The sequence below is a fragment of the Urocitellus parryii genome, chromosome 10, assembly GCF_045843805.1.
Source record: "Urocitellus parryii isolate mUroPar1 chromosome 10, mUroPar1.hap1, whole genome shotgun sequence".
Classification (NCBI taxonomy): domain Eukaryota; kingdom Metazoa; phylum Chordata; class Mammalia; order Rodentia; family Sciuridae; genus Urocitellus; species Urocitellus parryii.
The window spans coordinates 115,025,920-115,050,877 of NC_135540.1; the positions used below are offsets into that span (position 1 = coordinate 115,025,920).

Genomic DNA, 24,958 nt, shown 5'->3' on the forward strand with positions numbered 1-24,958 from the left:
CAGAAATTTTAGTTCCTGGTATTCAGTTATTACTATACTGGTTTAGGGACTGTTAAATGACGTGTGTGCACACACATGAGGATATTAAGTGTAACTTATAGTAAAAGCTTGGGAGTATGTTAATATTTCATTGGTAGATAGTGAGTAAGTAAATTATGATGCCTTTGTTAAAATGGAATATTAAATAGTCTTGAGAAAAATGAAGTGTTCTTGTTGCGTGCGGTGACACACACCTGTATTCCCAGCTACTTGAGAGGCTAAGGCAGGAGGATCACAGGTTTGAAGCTAGCCATAGCAGTTTAGTGAAACCCTAAGCAGCTATCTCAAAATAAAAAGGGTTGGGGATGTAGTTCAGTGGTAAAGCTTCCCTGGGTTAATCCCCAGAGTCAACAAAGGAATTGTTCTATATCTATAGACAAGGGAAAGCATCACCAAAAATATATTAAATGTATATTAATATAACATGTATAGAATTTCTCTTAAAGGGTATTCAAGAAAAAGTTGTGCTACAGTTGTGTACAATGAATCAAAATGCATTCTGTTGTCATATATACCTAATTAGAATGAATGAATGAATGAATAAATAAATAAATAAATAAATAAAATTTAAAAGACCCTAAAAAGGGCAGTGGGTGGGAATTCAAGAGACTATTGTTTGCCTCCGGGAAGGGAAACCCAACAGAAGGGGTGAAAGAATTTCCTTTTACTGCTTACTCTTAAAGCTTTTGAGATGCGTTATATAATTATTTGTAAAGTAGCAGTTTTTGAACTTTGTTTTTCGTTTTTGTCCCATTCTGTTGCATCTCATCCAGGCTCAGGTGGAGCAGCCCCTTCCGTAAGCATGAAACACGCGCTCATCATGGATGAAGTAGACGGCATGGCAGGCAGTGAAGACCGGGGCGGAGTGCAGGTACTGGAAGCATGTACTTTTTCAGTTTTACTGCTGATTTTTAGATTTTTAGAAAATATTTATTATGCATTGATATTTATAATTATTAAAGCATATCGTTAGGGAGGTTTTAAAAACCTAAAATATATTGTGTGATATTTTTGTTGTTTAAATAATTATTTTTGTCTTGCATATTTGTCTTTTAGGAATTAATTGGCCTGATAAAACATACTAAAATACCCATTATTTGTATGTGTAATGATAGAAATCATCCCAAGATTCGCTCTTTGGTTCATTATTGTTTTGATCTTCGTTTTCAAAGACCTCGGGTTGAACAGATAAAGGTATTAAGGTTCTTTTTTTTTTTTTTTTTTTTTTTAACCACACTGTCTTGTTTATTTAAGCTAGATTATGAGTTCTAAAAAAATTATTAAAGATCCTTCCCTCCTTTTGAATTCCAGGGTGCTATGATGTCCATTGCATTTAAAGAGGGTTTAAAGATTCCCCCTCCTGCTATGAATGAAATAATTTTAGGAGCCAATCAAGATATCAGACAGGTAAATTAAATATATCTTATGGCAGTTGTTGATTCTTTTTCATTAATGCCTTCATTTTTTTTTAATTTGTTCTCTTTTTGATGTACATGAGAGTAGAGTATTTTGACATATTGTACATGCATGGAGTATAACTTATTAGGATCCCATTCTTGGGGTCATACATGATTTGGAGTTACCCTGGTCATGTATTCATAAATAAGGACAGGAAAGTTATGTCCAATTAATTCTGCTGTCTTCCCTAATCCTCCCCCTTCCCTCCTTTCCCCTTTGTCTAATTCAATGGACTTCTATTCTTCCCCTCCCCACCCTCCCTTATTGTGGGCTAGTATCCACATATCAGAGAGAACATTTGGCCTTTGGTTGTTTGGGACTGGCTGATCTCACTTAGCATGATATTCTGTAGTTTCATCCATCTGTCCTGCTGGGAGGGGAAGTAGAGGTCTTTTCCCATCTTTCATTGTCTAATTTGTGATTCTTTCAGGTTTTGCACAATCTGAGTATGTGGTGTGCGCGAAGCAAGGCGCTAACCTACGATCAGGCCAAGGCCGACTCTCATAGGGCCAAGAAGGATATCAAACTGGTAAAATGCCTATCCGTTTCGTAGTTCTTCCCAAGCGCAGCACTTTTTGTTCATAGGTACTAGCTTAATAGAAGTGGTATTGAGTTACTGTGCAACCCATGGATATTTATAATAAGACATTGTGGCTGGAAGTAGTTCTAATTCAAATTTATTTTTTCCTCAAGGATCGTTAATGTTATGATAAATTTTAAGTAAGGGATAAGTTTTAACTTATACTCATGCTTCAACAGTTACAAAATAGCTTTCCTAGAGTCCCTTATGTATGGCTTTAATTTTTTTTTGTACTAGGGATTGAACTTGGGTGCCCTACCACTGAGCTATATCCCCCGTCCCTTTTTCTCCCCACTTTTTTTTAATCGGTGCATTATAGTTCTACTTATTGATGGGATTTGTTGTTACATATTTGTACATGCATATAATATAACAATATAAATTTTAATTTGGCCAGATTCTCACTAAGTTTTTATTTTTAGGCAGATTATTACTAAGTTGCTAAGGCTGGCCTTGAGCTTATGATTGTCCTGCCTAAAGCTCCCATATTGATGGGATTACCAGTGTGCCCCACCTAGTAGCTTTCATGTTTTGAATGGTTTTGTACTATTTGGAATAATTTGTTTCAAATGGTTTAATTTAATCTCTATGAAACCAGAGGTCTATATCAATTTCCTCTGTGCTTCATTTAACTAGTCAGAATTTATTATTATGTTAGAGCATTGATTAAGTAATGTTTTTTTTCTTTCCACAATTTAAGTAATGGATTTAAAAAGAAATTAATATATTTTATTTTTTGATACAGTTTTAGGTTCACTGCAAAATTGAGTGGAAGGTGCAGATTTCTCCTGTACCTGTACCACTCCCTCCCCTGTAGGCACAGCCTTTCCCCCTGCTAGCCTCCCCTCCTGCCAGCCTTCCCTCCTGCCAGCCTTCCCTCCTGCCAGCCTTCCCTCCAGAGTGGTCCATTTGTAAATTGTAAAATTGTTGTACATTCTATGGTTTTTTGGTATGTGTCCACCATTGTTGTGTCATGTAGGGTAGGTTCTCTGTCCAAAAAAGTCCTGTTTCTTCATCCCTTTTCCCCACTTAAGCCCTGACAACCACTAAACTTTTTCCTGTCTTTGTAGTGTTGCCTTCTCCAGAATGTAATATAGTTGGAATTACATAGTATGTAGACTTTTGAGGTTGACTTATTTCAGACAATAATATGCACATAAGGTTCCCTTTATGTCTTTTAATGACTTGATAGCTCTTTTTATTTTTTACTTGTTGAGTAATATTCCATTATCTGGATGTACCATAGTTTGTTTATCCAGATGCTGAAGGACATTTTGATTGCTTCTAATTTTTGGCAATTATGAATAAAACAATTATAAAAATCTGTGTGCAGGTTTCTGTGTAGATGAAGTTTTTAGTTCATTTGGGTAGATACCAAGGAGTATGACTGCTGATGGTAAAAGTTAGTTTAGTTTTGTAAGAATCAGACTATCTTTGAAAGTGTTTGTGACAATCCCACCAGCAACCAGTGAGAGTGCCTTATCATTGTTGCTCTGTATCATTGCCAAACATTTGTTGTGTTCAGTGTTTTAGATTTTGAACATTCTAACAGGTGTGTCCTTTCTTCTTTTCAGGGCCCATTTGATGTTGCCCGGAAAGTGTTTGCAGTTGGAGAGGAGACTGCTCATATGTCACTTATGGACAAATCAGATCTCTTTTTTCATGACTATTCAATAGCACCCCTCTTTGTCCAGGAGAACTATGTGCATGTGAAGCCTGTAGCTGCAGGGTGAGCTTTCTGACTTCTGAGGGGTAGGACAGAGCTGCGAAGGCCACAGATTTGGGAGGGAGTGTCCTGGGGTGTAGATAGTGGTGTAATCCAGACTGGTTTTTTCCTGTAGGGGTGACATGAAAAAGCATTTGATGCTTTTGAGCCGAGCAGCAGACAGCATTTGTGATGGGGACTTAGTGGACAGTCAGATTCGGAGTAAGCAAAACTGGAGTCTTCTGCCCACACAGGTAGGTGTAGGGCTCTCCTTCAAGAGTGGACTTTGAAATTACATAGTATATAGACTTTTGAGGTTGACTTATTTCAGACAATAATATGCATATAAGGATTTTGCTTTAGCCAAAGAGAACAAAATAGTTTTGGGCTCCTACATTATTTAAGATACCAGGTGAATAATATGGCTTTTCTGGAAAAACTATGATCTGTTATACATGAAAACACCGTAATCACTATTATCTGTTTACTAATCTGTCTTTATTTTTCAGTGTTTCAAAAATGTTTTTATCTAAATGTATACTCGGATAGAGGAAGGCTAGATATTGGTTATAACCAAAGATGTGAATAAAAAAATTTGTTTGCCCTGTTCTACCTTAAGAATTTATTTATTTTTTGTTATTTGTGGTCCTCCTAGAGGGTCACTAAGTAGCTCCTCCTCAAAGGAATGAGTCAGGTCAGGTCAGCAGTCATCTCTGATGCAGGAATTCCAATTTCCTTCTTTTTTGCTAACAAGGCAGCTTTATGTTGGGTACTGTATTTTAGTTGATATCTTTTTAAAAAAATATTTATTTTTTAGTTATCGGTGTATACAATATGCTTTATTTTTATGTAGTGCTGAGGATGGAACCCAGGGCCTTATGCCTGCTAGGCAAGCACTCTCCCTCTGAGCCACAACCCCAGCTCATAAGTTGATATCTTTAAGGGAAAGCAGAATTTGGCAGACATTTTTACTTAAGAGAGTTGTTAATTCCTATTTGAGTTTTGTTTTTAGCATTAGTGGCCTGAGTGATAAACATGGGACTTTCAGAAGGCCCATTTTCTTTTAATTCTACCCACACGTTGCTTGGAAATAGAAAACAAAGACTTATTCTGGAGACACAGAATCTTTTATGTTTTAAAAGTGTCTACCCCGCCTTAATAATTGTACCTTTGAGAATTTCTCTTAAATAATTTTAAATACAGAGAAATCTTTTTTTTTTTAATACCTTTATTTTATTTTTATGATCGAACACAGGGCCTCCTGCATGTGAGGCGAGCGTTGTACTACTGAGCTACAACCCCAGCCCAGGGAAATCTTAATGTATAAAAATATTCCCTAACTCTTTAGTTCTGATAGCAGAAACTTTGAGAAAATCTACATGTCCAGTAATAAGAGGATTACTTTTGGTAATCCTTTGATAAAAAATTTTATACCCTTTATTATTTGTAGAGATTATCTAATATGAAAAAACATGAGAATATTACTAGAATGAAGCAGGATACAAAGTTTATGTGGAGTATAATTCCAACCTTTAAAAAAGCAAAACCCTGACCCTAAAAGGTGTGTCAAGTTCCCTTTTTAATTTTGTCAAGTGCCACTCTAATCAATTTTCTAATTATTAGACTTTCCATATATTAATCTGCCTGTGCTGTCAATTGCTTATGTAAAGATAATCCCATTCCTCTTCAGCTAGTTCTGTGCTGTGCCATTGGCATCCATAAGGTAACGGGTATGTTGAGGTCATCTGGCTGAGGATTCAAGCTTTCTCTGAGCTGTCACATATTATGGAAAAAGGTGTTGATTGCAATTCATTGTTTTCTCTAGAAGTTTCCTTCACCTACAGATCAGAGACAGGGAAAGGGCCTGGCAGCCCTGTAATTAGGTACACTGCTTCATTTTCTGTAGATTGTGTTTTAGTCCATTTTCAGTTACTAGTAATGCAATACTACAGGCTGTGTAAGTTTTAAAGAGGAGAGGTCTAGTTAGCTCACATTTATAAAGGTTTAGGGGCCAATATCTGGTGAGGCCTTCTTACTGGTAGAGTCCCAAGGTGGCACAGGGCATCATGTGGCAAGAGATGGAGAACATGCATGTGTGTGTGTGTGTGTGTGTGTGTGTGCGTGTGATCTCTCTTCCCTCACCAGCATTCAGTCATGGGGCTTCACCTTAATGACTCTAGTCCAGATCACTTTCCAGGGCCTCACCTCTAAGCAGTATACTTGCATTAAGTTTCTACCCTCTTAAAACCTCACAGTGGGGACTTAAAAATTAAGTCATGAAGGCTTGGTGGACACACTGAATCCTATCTAAATCATAGCAGCCTTCTGGGAAGCCAACAACTGCTACCGAAGTGACATTGCACTGAATTCAATTCTGGACTGCAATTGATTTTTTTCCCCCCAGGCCATTTATGCCAGTGTTCTTCCTGGAGAGTTGATGAGGGGGTACATGACCCAGTTTCCCACCTTTCCGAGCTGGCTGGGCAAGCACTCATCTACTGGCAAACATGATCGTATTGTTCAGGAACTAGCATTGCATATGAGTCTCAGGTAAGCAGAATTACTCCATTTCTGACATTTTATGGTGAGGGTATTAGCCTTTATCCAGTAAGATAGCATGAGTGTAAAGATTTGAGCTTTAGTTTTGATTTTATTACTAACATTTAAAATGATCATGGTTAAGTTCTTTATATTTTGTGGGCTCATACAAGATTTGCTTTACCACTTAGGAGGACATTTTGGACAATAAAGACAATTTTGATGTGTCATAACTTCAAAATACATTTTGAAAACTATATACATCTGAGGTGGTATTGCTGATATTGTGACTATGCCTGTTACTAGTAGGAATAGTGTCTCAGCTTCAGAATAATTAATTGGAAAAAATTGAACTATTCAGAGAAATGAACTAGTTTTTGCCTATTTTAGTAGTGAACGGACCTCATTTGAGATAGAAAACACAGTTTAGCATGTAACAGAAGGAGGCCACTCAGAATCTAAAGAAATGTGCATATAACAGATGTTAAGCAGACTTCAGGATTTATTTATCACCAGGGTTTCAAGGTCCTGCATCACTCTGCCCTAGGGATGTCCCTCCTTGAGGCTCCCGCCCTACTCCATATGGATTTAGAGCCCTTGACCTCCATGTTGTTTTGTGGCTGTTCCCTTCCCCTCTCAGATGAACATTTGTCGGGGTAGGAATTGAGCTTACTCATCCAGCTCATAAGTGTTTCCTAGTGAATCACACATGGGACACTATCATCAAGGACATTTATGGTTAGGTTAAGACCTTCCCACTTAACCTTTTAATCCTGATCAAATCACTGAACCCTTAGAGGCCTCAGTTTCTCTCCATCTTTTCAAAATGGAAGTGTGATTTTTTTTTTTTTTTATTCTTAACCTTTTTGGAGGTCCTAAGTGCCTTTGAGAATCTGAAAGCTTTGACCTTTATTCCCCCTACCCTCTCCCCAGAAAAATGCACAGATGCTCAAATAATACAATCATAGGGGAAGTACAGATTCCTGAAGTTAAGAATCCCTGATTTTAGGTACATAGATGTCATCTCTATACTTTTCTGGATTTAACATTCTCTGATTCTACTAGAAGATGACAATTCAACAGCTCAGGAGAGTTATTTTGAAAATGTTTCATGGTCTTGGGTTTTGTGGCTTAGGGACTCACTGTGCTTCTCTTCAGGCACTAGTGCCCTTAATTATAAAAGACTAAATCTACAGGAAATGGGTGAAATTGAAATTTGCCTGAGCAATAAGACAGTCACAAGGGCATGTTTCTAGGTTTCTGACTAAGGAAGACCTCTACGACCTCTTGGGGTTCAGATATTAGTTATGTGAAGGCAGGAATAGGACCCTAATTTTTAAACAGTCATTTCTAATTCTATTTTGCGCTAGTCAGCTCTTTCATCACTGTAACAAATACCTGAGAAAATCAACTTAAGAGGGGAAAGATTTATTTAGGCATATGATTTCAAAGATTTCAGTACATGGTTGGCTGGCTCCAGGGCAGAAGCTGTTCACCTCATGGCTGTCGGGAAGGAGAGAGCATGTGAGAGAAAGACCAGGGAGATAAAACATCCTCTCAACTGCTTGCCCCCAGTGACCTACTTCCTCCAGCTGGGCCCCATCTAGTAACATGTGGGTTCTGATACTAATGGTGTTAGATGGCTTTTGTTTAAAGAACGCATACAGAGGCATCTAAGTTGAAAAGATTTAAGATGGTGACATTTGAAATGCTGTTTTGTTAATGTATTTTCTGTTTTAAAGTAATGGCAGCAGGTCTGGGTTTGTAGCTCAGTCATAGAGCGCTTGCCTCACACGTGTGAGGCACTGGGTTTGAACCTCAGCACCACATAAAAATAAATAAATAAAGGTATTAATAATGTGTCCATCTACAACTGAAAAAAAAAGTGACAGCATTTGAGAGAAAAAGAAAATGTCATTTCCTGATGATATCCCAGTTTTCAGCAAATCAGAATTGATTCCTTATCTTTCACTGGCAAGTGTGGATAACTTTTGGATTCTGCAGGACATTCTCTTCAGTTTTCTGAGGTTTGGGGAAAATCTCAGAAATACCACTGTAGAACTGAAGATTTCAGAGTGTGTAAGGGAGGCATTCATGTATCATTTCAAACGTAATAATCAGAACAGAAGGTGTTAGGCACCCTCCTGTGGAAAGTGGCTCTGAGGAAGTCTCGCCACCTTTTTTTTTGGTTCTTTTTAGATACACATAACAGTAAAATGTATTTTGATATATACATACATGGAGTATATATGTCCATGTACAAACATAGGAAAGTTATTTATGATTCACCCTATTGTCTTTCCTATTCTCATCTCCTCTCCCTTCCTTTCATTCCCCTTTGTCTAATCCACTAAACTTCCGTTCTTCCTCCCCCTTCTTATTGTAAGTTAGCACATGCATATCAGAGAACATTTGGCCTTTGTTTTTTATTTTGTTTTATTTTTATTTTATTAGTAGGTGATGGACCTTTATTTATTTATGTGTGGTGCTGGGGTCAAACTCAATGCCTCACACGTGCTAGGCAAGCGCTCTACTACTGAGCCACAACCCCAGCTCCCTCTGCCTTTGTTTTTTGGGATTGGCTTGTTTCACTTAGCATGATAGTCTCCAGATCATTCATTTACTTGCAAAAGTCATAATAATGTCATTCTTTTTTATGGCTGAGTAATATTCCACCATGTATATATACCACATTTTCTTTATCCATTCATCTGTTGAAGGGCATCTGGGTTGGTTCCATAGCTTAGCTATTGTGAATTGAGCTGCTATAAACATTGATGTGGCTGTGTCACTGTAGTATGCTAATTTTGTCCTTTGTGTAATATATTTTGTCCTTTGGTTATATACTGAAGAATGGGATAACTGGGTCAAATGGTGGTTCCATTCCAAGTTTTCTGAGGAATCTCCAGACTGCTTTCCAAAGTGGTTGACTAATTTGCAGTCCCACCAGCAATGTATGAGTGTACCTTTTCCTCCTACATTCTTGCCAACATTTATTTTTAGTTGTAGTCTTAATAATTGTCATTCTGACTAGAGTGAGATAGAATCTCAGGTCTCACCACCTTTTACTGATACTTTTAGTATTTTGGAAGTTGAATGAGTAATCTCTATGGCTATAATAAATATGTGCACACAGAAACAGTGTTGTTGCCTGGATCTTAAAAGTAGGATAGAAATAGAACCTATGTTTGGTTTGTAGTCACTGCTCCAAGTGAGGAGAAAACTGCCTTTGAGCACAGTGATGTATGTCCATTTCCCTGGTGTGGAGCCCTGGGCCTTTCCTGCCAGCTGTTAAATAAATAGTAGGCATTTCCCCAGACAGTAGTAAACTTGGATGAAGCTCCACCTGATTGCCTCTTTTGATATGCACAATATGACTTGAATTGGTGATAGTTTGCCATCAACCACAATTGTGTCTTTTGTTTGGTTTTAGAACTTACTCTAGCAAAAGGACTGTGAACATGGATTATCTGTCACATATAAGGGATGCACTTGTACAACCCTTGACTTCACAAGGGGTGGAAGGAATACAGGATGTTGTTGCACTTATGGACACATATTATCTGATGAAAGAAGACTTTGAGAATATCATGGAAATTAGCAGCTGGGGTGGCAAACCTAGTCCCTTTTCCAAGCTGGACCCCAAGGTAAATTGTACAACCTCCTGGTTCTTCATCACTTTGTGATGACCAAGTTTGTCCTAGTAGTACTTCAGTAATGTTTTTAGTGCTTTTTAAAAACTTACTGTGTATTCTCTTAAAATTTATTCTCTTTTATGGCCTATGCTTTCTAAAGATAGCATTTGTTTACAATAGTTAGAAAAAAACTTCTGGATTTAACTTTGCAATTTGTATTTTTATCTTCATCCTGAGCAGGAAAAAATGTCAAATCTGAGGAGCAAACATGAACATACTCCTAATAAGAGTGGAGGGAAGAAGTAAAAGTGAGGTTGTAGTAACGGATCATAAAAAGAAGAGTGGCCAGGTGCAGTGGTGCATACCAGTAATCCCAGAGACTCAAGAGGCTGAGGCAGAAGCAAGTTCAAAGCCAGGCTCAGCAACTTAGCGAGGCCCTATGCAATTTATCAGTATCCTGTCTCAAAATAAAAAGGACCGGGGATGTGGCTCAGTAGTAGAGTATCCCTGGGTTCAGTCCTTAGTACCTCAAAATAAAAAGAAGGTGGGTTTCCTGGTTGAGGATTGAATAATTTTTCCTTTTTCTTAGTCTCCCTAATTTGTGGATTCTGTATTTATTCTGGTTGGATAGTCTACTATGTATAAACAGCCCCTTTTCTTTTTTTTGGTACTGGGGAGTGAACCCAGGGGCACTTAACCACTGAACCACATCCTTAGCTCTTTTTCCTATTATATTTAGAGACAGGGTCTCACTGAGTTGCTGAAGCTGGTTTTAACTCACGATCCTCCCGTCTCAGCTGCTGGGATTACAGGCATGTGTCACCGCTCCCCCCATTTTTTTTTTTAATAGCTCAAGTGATATAACATGAATATGTAATATCTAGTTCTCTCTTTTGTTTATTTGATGCTGTTTTAGAAAACACTCTGGTTTGTTTTCTCTAGAATTTTGATCTGACTAGTTATTACTAAATTCATGGAATTATTCTGGAATTGTTTAGAAGCTTGAAGTTAAAAGTTAAAGGCTTTTAAGTTACCAGTATTTGTAGTATTCTGCTAAAGGAAACTTCAGTGTTTTGTAGTAAAGGCCAACTTGTACCTTATAATGAGCCTTTTTTGATTTACTGATTCATAGACTAACTTTGCTTGATACTTAGTAGAAGTGTGGAGAGTGTTCAATATTCAAATATGACTTAAAGTCATTTTTTAAAAAAAATGCCTAAAGTTCCCGATACTGATTAGGGCTCTATTAAGAATGTCATGAAAAATGTGGACCGTCTTCATGGAAAAATACATATATTTCCATCTACATACGCATACATGAATATTTTGCCGATAATTTCAAGGGGCTTCCAATACCTCTGCAAGCATTAGGCTTATGGAGTTTAAGGAATTGTTTGGCAATTAGATTTTTAATAGTCTCCCTCTGCTCCTTTTATGCAGGTGAAAGCAGCTTTCACAAGAGCTTACAATAAGGAAGCCCACCTCACCCCATATTCACTTCAGGTAATAAAGACATCTAGACCCAGCACGAGCTCAGCACTAGATTCTGAATACAATGAAGAATTACATGAAGATGACTCTCAGTCTGAGGAGAAAGACCAAGATGCTATAGAGACTGACGCTATGATCAAGGTAGTATTTAAGTAATAGATGGGAGAACTTCAAAAAAGATGTTCTTTTCTTTGTGTCACTTGCCTTGTAAATAATAGAGCCTATAGCAAGTGGCAGGGTAAGCTGACAATGTTTCCAATGTTTTGTTTATTGTGGCTTAGGGTGGTGAAGGGATAGATTTTATTTTTATAAATAGCTCCTTGTCATAGTGGAAGAGCCAAATGCTAAGAAAATAGGCCATTTATATGGATGGTCATATATTTTCTAAGGAAAAGTTGGATTTTTTATGTATTTGGCCATTGGTATATGCTTTCTTATCTGTACACACACATTTTTGCTGCAGATGGAAACACATTTTTAACAAACACATTTTGCCCTTCTGTTATATGTGTTTTGCTGTAGTCATTGAATTGCCTGTAGAACTTTCTCAGAGCTAACTTGATCTTTCCTTGTCATTGGCTAGGAAAGAGTACAATTAGTCATGGTATCAGCTCAGTATTGACAGCTGACCAAGGCAAAGGAATCTAGTCTGTGTCCTCCTCTGTCCTTTGGTGTGTGTGTGCTCCTTGCCTCTTATTTTTGTGTTGTATATGCAAAGTAGGAATAGTGATCTTTTCCATGAATCTTGTTCTGCCTTATTTAGACATAAGATGTAGTCTACCTTTCTCCTCTTCCGCCTTTACAAAATGAGTGTGTTTAGATCTCCAGTCTGAAACTAAAAAGGAAATTCTTCATGTAAGCGTTACCATATTTGGCTGGTATGGTGGTGCATGCCTGTAATCCCAGTGACCTGGGAGGCTGAGACAGGATGTTTATAAGTTCAAAGCCAGCCTCAGCAACTTAGTGAGCTGCTTTCACAAGGAAAAAAAAAAAGACTGGGGATGTGGCTTAGTGGTTAAGTGCCTCTGGGTTCAAATCTCTGGTACCAAAACAAAAAACTAACAAAAAAACTTATCTGTAAATTAACTTTTGCTTATTTTGCCTTCCATGGGGAATGTATCTTAGTTTTAGATGGATAGCTTCAGTTTTAACTGCTGTCTTTGAAAAGTTTAACTAGCCTAGTTGTTGCTTAGAGGCAAGCTCATCAGAGGCAGCAGTAGTTCAAGATCTAGATGTTTGCAGCCTCTCTTCTTTTTAAATTCAGCTGCAGATAAAGATGAGATTTATTGTAGAGAGAAGCTTGTTTCATTTACTCATGAACACAGCTCTAACTATTTTGTGCATCTTTTCCCTCCAACAGAAAAAGACAAAATCTCCAAAGCCTTCAAAACCAGAAAAAGATAAGGAGTCCAAAAAAGGAAAAGGAAAAAGTTTGAAGAAATGAAACCATTTTTTCACCAACAGCCACTTTTTATCTACCCTCCTGACCAGTCCAGCTGGTCTAGAGTAAGCCTCATTTTTTCCAGGGGAGCCATGTTTAGCATAATGGGGTGACATGGTGGTCCCATTCCAAAGGCAGCACAGCTGGGATGTAACCGGTAGGCTCGTGCACACCTCTCATAGAGGTCTGTAGGACTATGTGGGTGCTCCACTGTCTCCTGCCAATCTAATTAGATTGTTGTACTTCAGATGACTGTGTATAATTAGAACCAGAAACTGCATGTGGGCTTTCGTGCCAGATTTTCATTAACAATGATAAACCTGGGAGCAGTGGTACGAAGGTGTCTTTTGTAGGTTTAAGAATTTATCCTAATGGCCTTTATAGGACCAATGCTGATTTTTTTTAAAGGTAGTTCTTATTATGTGGTGAAATTTTGTAAATAAATCAATACAAAACATTCACCACCTAGAACTGGGTATTCTTTGTACATTGTCAAGCATCTTACAAAGTATAAATTAGGAATAAAAATGTTCCACATGATACATGTATAAATTTTTCTCAAGATTGTCATCTTGTACAGCAAAATAGTATGTTGGTATATTACTTTCCTTATTAGTTTGCAAATGAGTGGATTAAAAGCTCATTATATTCCGTACTAACCAGTTGTGTGAAACATGACTGGTAGTTGAAGAGCCAGAGCTGGAATTTCCAGCTTCTCTCCCTCCAGTGCTGACCACAGTCATGCACCTCTCTCATGGAGAGGCCCTCTTTGTTGCTAGTAGAGGGTGGGGCCCTAGGATTGCCAGACGTGCCCGCCTTTGTGCATCTCATTAGGTTCAAACCAGTAGGGCTCAGGCAGGGTTTCTTAGGCTTACTTTGGCTGTAGATGGGGTTCTGTCCTGTGATGGATCTGTTGGAACTTCAGGCTGTACCTAGAGATATGCTTGCCAGTGGCTCTGAAGGTTATGGATCTAACCTGGAATTTAGTTTTCTAGCTATTTTTTTGATCTTGTCAGAAATGCTCAGAGGTGTGCGCTGCCTCTGTGAGGTATATGCTAAAAGGAATATAAAATAAGGATAGTGTTAACCTGCCTTCAAGGACTGATAATCTTGTTTGGGAGATTGGACAAAGTTCTGGAGACTTTTTAAGTATCTTTCATGGAGATTAATTCATTATGAAAATAAAATTTTGCCTTAAGCCTTTACCCACTGAGCCATGCTCTTCTTTGTTAAAGCCAGGCTTGGAACTTTTCAATTTCAGTGAAAGTTATTTCACTAGTAGGGTGAAGATGGTCTTCTCATGCATATTATTCTTGCATTTCTATTCTTTTTGAATAGCAAGTCATGTCTGCCCAGTTATTTTGTACACTCTGGAAAGGGCCTCTTTGGAGCCAGAGCAAATAGTGTCCTTTACAAGTTCATTATGAAGTTCTAAACATGTGTACAAGAACATCTATTTTAGAAATTATCAATGTGCTATTTAATATATGAGGATGACAGTGTAGGTCTAATTCTTCTTTGCTGTCCTCATAAGTGGGGGATTATGTGTGGGTTTTATGTTAGTAAACTGTATTGAATCACTTTGGCCAAAGGCCTCTGGCTTGTCCTTCTGGCCATTAGGAGGGAAGGACAGGTCATAAAGCTGGAAGCATCATACAGGCAGGCTGCTTAGATGCTATAAAACATTATTGGCCCTGTGGGCCCTCGCCTCAGCTTAGGAAGGCCATAAATGTAAAACTGTGTGATTTATTCAGAGGTGACTCATTTCTGTTAGCTGTTTAGACTTTGGTGACATTGGCTAGGATGGCAAGGAAGCATATACTGAAGTTGCAGGAAAAGTATGGTCCCTTGCAGCTTATTTGTGTGGTGTACATGATACGAGGAAGGAACTGTCACACCGCCTTGGGAAAGATTCCAAGTAATGGGTGTTTTTAGGAGAAGTCAAACAATTTGTGACAAATTCCGTAGTGTGCAGTAGAATGACAAAAATTTTACTGTGTTTTGATTCTGGGACTGATTCTGCTAAAAGCCTTGATTTGTATGAACATATTTCATGATTTTTTACACTTAATATATATGTACTATCGAAACTTCACAATGTGCTTGAAAGCTACCTTCATTATCTCTCTTTCTGTCTTTAACGCCAAGAAAACAGTACAAATATCTAGTCAATAATTTTATTTTAAAGGAGATATTCAAAATATAAAAGTAATCAAAAACTAAGTATTTACAATTACGTTATAGGTTACTATTAAAATGTAAAACTTTGAAGAGGAAATATACAAAGTATAATAAACAACACTATTATATGTCATTTTTGCCAAGTGCTGACTTGGAGAGGTCACCTCTGTTTCTTTTTTGTGTATCTATGAAGAATCATCTCTTAAGTCCATTGGGGTGGAAACAGTCTCCTGTGGAAAAATTACTGTCTTCTCAGGAACACTGTATCTAGAAAAGACAAACACATGCCTTCAGAAGGGTTTCAGGTAATTACTAGCATTTAATAATCAAGCCACATTCTCTGCTTATTTCTGAACTATGGAACAAGAACACTACATTCAAGCTTGAAATTTCCAATCTATAATCAGTATTGAGTTTCAGTACTGGCCTTGTAACTGACTAATGTGTGGCAAGCTTCTAAGCCTTTATTGTAAATTGAGAATGATGCTGATGCTGATGCTGATGACGGCCATACTGGGAAGAATGAGAAAATGCAGAGTGAATCCTCAGCAAACTACAGAGAACATATATAAACAGTTAAAGATTGCTTATCTAAAGGAACCAGTGAACAATGGCTTCAACCAATATTCATTGTTTAAAAGACACAGTGACTTTTTAAAAAGACAGTGCATAATCATAACTCACTGAAGACATTCACTAAAAGAAATTTAAAAAAAAAAACACACACACCTAGTCAAATAGTCAAATTCTAAAAACAGAGAATATATTGAATGCAGCCACAGAGAAAGTGGTATACACAGGGAACAACGATGGTTGACATTGGACAAGTATCTTTTAAGTACTGTAAGAAATAAACAACAACAAAACCCCCAAACCAGAATTCCTTATCAAGTGAAAATATCCTTCAAAATTGAAGGAAAGTAAAGAGAGAAATAGTCACTAACAAACCTGAACTTGAAAGAAGTGCTATAGGAAATTCTTTAGGCTGAAAGCAAATAATACCATGTGGAAATCTGGATTCAGGAATGCAAGAATATCATGGAAATGGCAAATAGGTTGGCAAGCATAAGGCTATATCCATATTTTTTCCTGTAATTTCTAAGACATGATAAAGGAAAATAATATTATAAGGTTTATAAGTGTGTATGTATCTGTGTATGTATGTATATTTGTGACATAGGCTACTGACCAAGTAAAAAGTTTTGCAAAGGTATATAGATAAAAGGTCAACAGAGGAATCAAGTGAAATACTTAAAAAAAAAAAAAAAAAGAATTGGATTATATGAATAGAAGGCAAGACAAAAGTAATGAAACAGTACACCTAAATTCAACATAACACTTGAAAAAGAAATTAGAACAAAAAAAAATTACAGACCAATATCTTTCATAAACTTAGACACAGTATTCTCAGTATAAGCAAAATAATCCAGAAATACATAAAAAGGGAAATTATCATGATCAAGTGAATATATCCCCTAAATAAAAGTTGATTTTAACACTTAAAAATAAATATAATTTATATTAATGGAATAAAGGGGGATAAATTTATCATCTTAATACAGAAAATTCATTTGACAAAATTCAAAACTCAGCCAACTAGGAATAAAAGGAAACTTTTGTAATTAAGATAGAAGACCTCTCATTAAATTTTTTTTTTTAGTTGTCAATGGACCTTTATTTTTTATTTATATGTAGTGCTGAGAATTGAACCCAGTGCCTCACACATGCTAGGCAAATGCTTTAGCACTGAGCTACAACTCCAGCCCCATAGAAGGCCTCTCTTAAAAAAACCTTACAACTAATCACAATGGTCAAATACTGAATGCTTTCTCCCAATACCCGAAATAAGACAAAGATGTTGCATTGTACTAGAGATCCTAGCTAATGCAATATGGGAAGAGAGAGAAATAAAAATCATAAATATTAGAAAGGAAGAAAAATTTTTTTGTCTGTTGACATGCTTATTTACATAGACAGTCTGAAAGACTATACACTATGACATAAAACATAAATTTATGTTTATTTATGGTGGCACATGTCTGTAATCACACTATTTGGGAGGCTAATGCAGGGGTATTGCTAAATCAAGGCCAGCCTGGCCAATTTAGGTAAGACCTTGTTTCCAAATAAAAGGGCTGCGGGTACAGTGGTAGAGGGCCCCAGGTTCAATCCCTAGTACTAGGGTAGGAGGCAGGCTGCAAGATGCAAGGTCAGGATACGAAAATCCACTGCATTTTTCCATATCAATTGAAAATAAAAAATTCCATATCAAAGTCTCAAATTCCAAAAGGAATTTCAGGATTTTGAAATAAATGTAGGGCTATATTGGTAGATTGGTATATATTAAAGATGTCAGTTCTCAAAATGGTCTTCAGAATCAATGTAGTTTTGGCAGGCAGAATTCTAGAGTGACCCCCAAGATTCCCATCCTCAGTGTACACATCCTATCTATATGGTACTTGGCTCTTAAGTGCGGGGAAGGGCTTGTGATTGTGGAAATAACCATGTTTGTCTATATTACATAAGGGATTCTGTAGGTGCAGTTAAGGTCCCCAGTCAGCTGACTGAATTAATCAATAGGACTTTAACCTAGGTGGCCTGACCTAATTAGGTAAGCCCTTTTAAGAGGGTTTAGACTTTCCCTGAAGGGAAGTTGTACATTGGAGAGATGCTCCTTTGCTGGGCTTTGAAACATAATTTCATGTGTTAGGAAACTACCTCTAAGTGCTTAGGGCTTCAGTTCTCCAATCATGAACAACAGAATTCTGCTAGTGGTGAACCTGGAAGAGGACTTGAAGCCCATGAGTTCCAGCCAACATCATGACTATAGTCTTGTGAGACCCTGAGCAGAAGGCCCAGCTAAAAAGCTATGCTTAGACACTGACTCACTGATAATAAGTGTATGTTGTTTTAGGATGCTGTACAGCAGCAGCAACTAAAGGAAATCCCAATCTTAATTTGACAAGCTGACTAAGATATTATAAAGATAAAAAGACCAAGAGTGGACAAAATAATCTTGGGAAAAAACAATAAAAGTTGGAGCATCCACAGTACTTCAAGACTTTAATATACCACTATAAACCTAAAATAATTGAAACAATGTAGTGTTAAAATAATGAACAAATCCATCAGTCTAAAGACAGACACAATTGAAACCTAACTGATTTTTCAGTAAAAGCATCCAAGTAGTTCAACGAGGGAAAGAAAGACCTGCTAACAGATGGTACTAGAAGACTGAATCTATCTACTTGGTATGTGTGTGGGGGGATGGGTGAGACAGCCTCTCCTCATTATAGACAAACATCCTCTCAAGATGAGTCACAGAACTAGAGTTTCTAGAAGAAAACAGGAAAATGTGTTCCTAACTTCAATGAGCAATTAAAAATAAGGGTAGGACACAGAATAACTATGAAATTGAAGAACTGATAAACAAATTCATTAATATCTGCTATCCAAATGCCCATTCAGAAGCAGAAAGCCAGAGTGGGAGGAAATATTTTCAAAATGTTTGATGAACAATTTGTGACTAGAATAAATAATTTTGACAGTTCAAAAAGATAACAACCCCTATGATTATAGATATCAATTTGTTTCACTATAGTAAAAAGTTAAAAGACAGATAACCCAGTGCTAGTGAAGATAGAAGAGTCTTCTCAATGAATATCTGGGACAACTGGATTATCTACACAGAAAAGGAGGAGGATCCATACCACTTAATGGGTCAAAGACGACCTCAATGTAAGAGTAATGATTATGAATTCATAAAAGGAATAGTAAGTGTAAATTTCATGACCTTGGATTAAGCAATAGTTTTTTAGATATGATGGCAGTCAAAGAAAGAAAGAAATTGGAATTCACAAAATAAACTTGTGATATTAAAGAAGTGAAAACAAACCAATCCCAGGAGGAAAGTATTTGCAAATCATATCTGATAAAATGTATTTAGAATATATTCTAAAAGAACTCATAACTCAACAACAAAATAAATGGGCGAAGGACTTGTATATCTTCAAAGAAATAAACAGGGAAAGAGATTCCACATCACTTGCCACTAAGGAAATGTAAATCAAGATCTAATGAAATATTACTTTACACCCAGCAGGATGATTGCAATCAAAGGGCAGATGGTAACAGGTATGAGTGAGCATGTGGAGAAACTAGAGCCTCGTACATTGCTGATGGGAATGGAAGATGGTGAATCCCCTGTGAAGAGTCTGGAGTATTGGAGAACAGCAGAAAGGTCAATGGGCTGCAGCATAGTGAGCAAGAGGAATAATCTGAGATGAGACAGGAGGAGGAGGCTGGGGCCAGCTCACCACCTGTAGGCTCTTCTAAAGCCACTGATGGGTTTAGGAAGGGAACTAGATGCTGGAGGTGGACTGATGGGGTGGGGGTAAGGGTGAGATGAATCAAGGTCACCTCTCCAGTTCACATCCTGACCAGCTGAGTGGAGGGAGCTGCCCCTAGCAGAGGTAGAGAAAGGTAGGGAAGACCTGGAGTTTCCTCCTAAGGTTAAGTTTGAGATTCTGTGTCAATTATAATAAAAGAATATTTTCTTTTAGTTAAAGAATCTCATGATTTTTAGTAGGGCTTTTGGCGTCCAAGCTAGAGACTATACATTTTCCTTCCTCCTTCTGCACTATGTAGCCATGTGAGTAAATCCTTGTCAATGGAGAACAGCACAAGTATGTGTAGCTTCCACTTAACAAAACTGAGACTTGGAAAGAAAAACAAATGGGATTTTTTCAAATCTCTGGAAGCCAAAACTTTTTAGAGCATATTCTCCTGAATTATAAAAGTAATATCCACTTTCATTAGGTGGCTCTAGTTTTAATGAATTGATTAGAAAGAATTCTATGTGACTTGATACAGTGAGTTCTAGTTGCTTTCCGTGATTCTCCTTGGCCAAATAACTTTTGTCACTGGCAACTATATTGCCTGCATTTTAGCATTAAAAAAATACATCAAAGGTTTCTTGTCCAATTATTCAGATCTAAAAAGACATGATTCACAAAAAGAAGTGAATGCCATTACCAAGTACCAGCTGTGTGTGCTCTGGAACATGAGAAAATGGTGCCCTTACCTGCACGTGCTCCCACTATTCCATCTCTGTTCGCAGGTACTTGGTACAGTCTGAAATGTTCTTCAGCTGAGCAGAATCTAATCTTTCTGAACACATAGGACATGTGCTTTCATGGTTTAACATGCTGTTTTGGGGAAGGAAATTCAGAGTAAGGTAGTTGTACAATATTCCTTTACCTTTGGGTAATTCTAGTGTAAAAAGCAGCTATTTTCTATCTTTACCTCATAACTCATGCAATTTAAGAATTAGAAATATTTATCAGGTGTGGTGGTGCACACCTGTAATCCCAGTGGCTTGGGAGGCTGAGGCAGGAGGATCATGAGTTCAAAGCCAGTCTCAGCAAAAGCAAGGTGCTTAAGCAACTCAGTAGGTGAAGTTTGAGATACTGTGTCAATCAATAATAATAAAAGATTATTCTTTTTTCCTGAGCCACATCCCATCCCTAGTCCTTTTTATTTTTTATTTTGGAACAGGTTCTCAATAAGGTGCTGAGGCTGGCTTTCAACTTGCAATCCTCCTGCCTCAGCCTCTACCTCAGCTTTCTGAGTCACTGAGATTACAGGTGGGCACCACCATGCCTATTGAAAGATCCTCTTAAAGATAATGGTCCATAGGTCATAGAAGTTTCTTTCAAGAAGACAATTTGGGTCTTTAGGGGTATTTAGGAACATGAAACATAAGGAGACTTCAGAATAAAGAAGTGAAAAAAAAAGGCCTGTTTTTATATAAAATTGTGACTGTGAAAGGATGCACACTTACATCTTAAATTCTGAATATAGTGCAGGAAAGTCACAATGTGGACACACTGTCCAGTCATTTTTCAACATGTGCCGGCCCTGGAAACAGTACATTTAAGAGTAAAATTCATCTTTGTTTTAAAAATCCCAGTATTAAATTATAACAATTACAATTAAAGCCAGGCCTCTAAATTATAAAATCATTGCTATTTCCTATAGGTGTGTAATTGCCTAGAAAGAGATGGTATCAGAAGTACTAAAGCTAGGTTTTACTTACCAGATTCATGTTTAAAGACAGAATAATCTTCAGTTTTTTTTACATCATTACCTGAATTTATTTTCCTTTAAAACAGAGTTTACATTAGCCCAGTGATGAACAAATAATTTTTTGACAGTTGGTTTTAATAAAAACTACCAGTGGGCTGGGGCTGGGGCTCAGTGGTTGAGCGCTTGCCTAGTACGTGTGAAGCAATGGGTTCAACCCTCAGCACCACATAAAATAAATAAATAAAGGCTAACCCCCCCACAATTATTAAAACAACAACAACAACAACACTAAACTACCATTTATGAAATGCTGCAGCATGTCAGATGTTGTCTTAAGACCTTGTTAGGACATGTTATCTTTTCAGTCTAGTCAATCTCAGTAGGAAGGTCTTATTACAGATGCGTGTAGCAAGGTACAGGAAATGGCACCATGTTGTGGTCTAGTGAGTGTCAGGAAAAACTTTGAGTCCACAGCTGCCGATCCTCATCTGCCCAGCTGCCCTGCAGTGCCTTCTGGCCAGTGCCCTAGCTTACATATGCTTTGAACATAACTTCCAACTTTGCTGACCATGAAATTGTATGCTAAGTGTGGCAGGAAATTGGAAGGATAGGATTATTTCAGAAATGAAGAAAATGCAGAAGTATATCAAGTATTCAAATGAAAAGGGAAACTATTATCATAAAGAAACTTACTGTTGCAATGCAATAGGGGATGTTGTTTTTACATCCAGGACAGAGTAGTTCACACTCCGGGAGAAGAAATTCGCAGTATGGACACGGGGTTGTGGCCTCTTCTGTCTCAGATGTATCAGGTCTCCTGTGGAGGAACCATCACATGTCATTTACAAACACATTTCATAGAACATGGATAGCAAAAAGCACACTTGGAAAGGACTGTGTAACTACCAGTTTCTTCACAGGCAGGCAGAGATTGGAGATGCTTCTCAGCTCCCTGCCACCCTTGATCCCGCTGTAGGGAAGAGAGAGAACCCAGGATTGCCCAGGTTCAGGAGTTAAAGAGTTCACAGACACAGGGAGGACTTGCTGTGTCACTGCAGCGGTGAGCTTGATATTTTCCCTCTTTTCCTTTTTGTGTAGCTGAAGGGTTTTTTTAACGGCTCTCCAGCACTGTTCCAACAGAACTTGGTGACAATGGGAGAGTTCTAATTTTGTGCTGTCCAGTACTGTGGCCACGAGTCATATACTTCATATATGTGAGGAACTAAGTTTCAAAGTTTATTTCCATTTTAATTAATCTAAATTTAAAGAGCCATATGTGGCTAGTGGGTACCATTTTAGACCACACAGCTGTGGACCACTCACTCATGTGTGGAGAATGACAATCGTCTCCTCAAAGCCAGGGCCTTGGCCAGCCTGCTCTACCTGTCCTCCATTTTGCAGTTCTCCCCTTCCACGCTGGAAAGCGTACTGGGTCAGACTGATTTGGTGTGAACTTGTTAGCTTTTAAAAAAGGGTGTGTTCAGGTAGGCCCACCCAGTTTAAAAGTTCTCTGCCGAGAGGATGGCCCCAGGGCCATCTGAAACTGAAGTGTTACCTGCTTCCATTTTCCTTGGCTGAGGCCTGGGTCACGTTTCTGGTACAGCTGGGTCCCTGGTCATACTGTGACTAATTGGTATCCTAAGTGTCATCACTACTCTGGACAAGTTGTTTAGAACTGCTGCATGATCGCAACTAATCTTTCCTTTTGTAGATGGTATTGCTACCTTTTCCTAGTTTTCTGACCAGGCCACTAGCCTCCTTTCTGAAGCGAGGACATGCCTTATTTGCCTTTGAAAATGCACAGGATTTGGACTCGACTGGCAAAGGGCTATTACAGAGTTTCTCACACTGAGAATGTCCACTAGTTTATTTATTCCCCTGGCAGATGCTCCTTGCTAGTAGCCATTCATTCTCTCCTTCCTTGGTAAGAGAACTTGTTTTCACTCGGCAGTATGTTGTGTGGCAGAGCTGGCTAAGGAGGTAAACTGGGAGTCCTGAGGACAATGCCTTTCTGAATAACCAGGCAAAGGCCCTTCCTTTAATTCCCTTACTTCTTCCCTCCTTGAATGGGAATGTGATGTCTGTAGGTGTGGCAGCTATCTTGCAATCAAGAGGAGGAAACTTTCATCTTGTGGATAGCACAGCTGGATCTGTGCTTGGTGGTATCAGGACACAGTGACACCAGCCCTGAACCATGATGCCTTGTGCAAGAGTCATATAAATCCTGACTTGTTTCAAGATTTTCTGTGCTTTGTAGCTGAATATAATCCCTTACCTGCTGTCTATTTTCTTATTGAGCCTGCACATTAGCAGTTCCATTTTGAAAAATACCTCTGGGCAATGGGATTAGAGAGTAGAAATGACTGTCTCTGCCTACCTGACCATTGCCTCGATCTTCTTTTTGTATTTGGCATCTATTTTGTTGCGGTACTCGGGCCTCATCAGCATAGCTGCAAAGCTGAAAGCAGAGTTCTTCAGGCCTGCCCTGTGACACTCGATCACAGTAGACGTCAGGATGGGCACAATGTCTATAATACAAATGCAACAGAGAAAGCACATGGCTCCCATTCTCAGGGCACGGGCGTGACTCCATCCCTGGTTGCTAGAAAAACAGGATCACACTCATCCAAGCTTAGCTTTTTCTGCAAATACCCACACGTGATATGTTTAATAAGGAAAGGACACCACCGTGTAGTCAGGCTAACTGATGTCTTTCCCTTGATTAACTTGTTGCTCTGGGACACTGGGACGAGGCTCCTTCCACACCTGAGATTTTTTGCATCTGACAGGATTGCTGATAAATGGGTCTGGGAAGTTAATAACTTTATGCACTAATCTTTCTGCAGGCACCTAATTCTTCGTTCAGGACAGATAATCAGAATTACTGACTCAAAGAACATGACCTTTTAAAAATGACTCACTACTAGTAGACAAACTGCTTCCTAGAAAGGCTACATCAGCTTCATTCCCACCAGCATGCATGAGAGGGCTTGTTCTGTCCTACCCTTTGCCAAATGGTATTAAGTCCTTTTCTGTAACAAAAATACATTTAGAGAATGGGTTGGTGAGATTATGACCCATAGGCCAGATCTGGCCCTCTGACTTTGTTATGACCCATGAACTAAGAATGGTTTCTTCATTTTAAATGGCTGAAAAGAGATCAAAAGAATAATATTTTGTGGCATGTTAAAATTTTATGAGGTTCCAAGATTTCTGTGTCTAAAAAATAGTTCTGTTGAAACCCAGCCCTGCTCATTCATATATGTATTGTTCATGCAAAAATGTCAGAGTCGAATAGTTGAGGGACAAAGGACCCACAAAACCTAAAACATTTAACATGTGATCCATTATGGGAAAAAATAGGTAGATATCTGTCCTATTATGGTACAGAGTCTTATCCATTTAAGAATATTGTCATGTCATGTCTTTTAGAATTACAGAACCTTTTTCAGAGAACATATCCTATTGTAGTTGAGAACACAGAATCAAACTTTTTAACTGACAATGTGATCTTGGGCAGATGGATGTTATTTTTCACTTTCTTTGCCCCAGTTTGCTTATCTATAACATGTGGAGAATGGTCCCCATGTGTGCAGAAGAGTAGCCACATGTTCATGCTGGAGACCTTATCCTTAGTCTAGACCTGCTTGAACGGTTGGCCCTTGACTTGTATCTGGGAAACTGGATTTAGGGAGAGTTCCCACCATTTCCAGAACTGATGAGTGGCTCCATGTGCCTAAAAATCTTTGTACAAACAATGTGGTTTATGTGGATATTTGTTTCCTAGGAGGCTGGAAATTTTG

General features: G+C 38.1%; 2 protein-coding genes across 4 annotated transcripts in view; one reads left to right on the top strand and one right to left on the bottom strand.

Annotated features, from left to right (window-relative positions):
* Rfc1 (replication factor C subunit 1) overlaps positions 1–24,958 on the top strand; it is a 108,910-nt gene that overhangs the window by 57,834 nt on the left and 26,118 nt on the right. The window contains exons 16-25 of one of the 3 annotated variants that reach the window (XR_003300626.2): positions 813–910; positions 1,096–1,233; positions 1,351–1,446; positions 1,928–2,026; positions 3,652–3,806; positions 3,919–4,036; positions 6,187–6,332; positions 9,754–9,967; positions 11,396–11,587; positions 12,807–12,952. Coding sequence is in view for 2 of the 3 variants with exons in the window: in XM_077803521.1 (XP_077659647.1) it covers positions 813–910; positions 1,096–1,233; positions 1,351–1,446; positions 1,928–2,026; positions 3,652–3,806; positions 3,919–4,036; positions 6,187–6,332; positions 9,754–9,967; positions 11,396–11,587; positions 12,807–12,890 (1,340 nt within the window). In the remaining variant the exon portion in view is untranslated. Of the gene's footprint in view, positions 1–812; positions 911–1,095; positions 1,234–1,350; positions 1,447–1,927; positions 2,027–3,651; positions 3,807–3,918; positions 4,037–6,186; positions 6,333–9,753; positions 9,968–11,395; positions 11,588–12,806; positions 15,104–24,958 lie in introns of those variants that run through there. The other 2 variants (XM_077803521.1, XM_026387384.2) reach the window with 2 other exon arrangements.
* Positions 15,174–24,958, bottom strand: part of Wdr19 (WD repeat domain 19) — a 71,985-nt gene continuing 62,200 nt past the window's right edge. The window contains exons 33-37 of the mRNA XM_026387374.2: positions 23,533–23,683; positions 21,849–21,972; positions 20,911–20,987; positions 20,152–20,275; positions 15,174–15,335 (exon numbers count right to left, since the gene is read on the bottom strand). Coding sequence (XP_026243159.2) covers positions 20,167–20,275; positions 20,911–20,987; positions 21,849–21,972; positions 23,533–23,683 — 461 coding nt within the window. The 3' untranslated portion in view covers positions 15,174–15,335; positions 20,152–20,166. The remainder of the gene's footprint in view (positions 15,336–20,151; positions 20,276–20,910; positions 20,988–21,848; positions 21,973–23,532; positions 23,684–24,958) is intronic.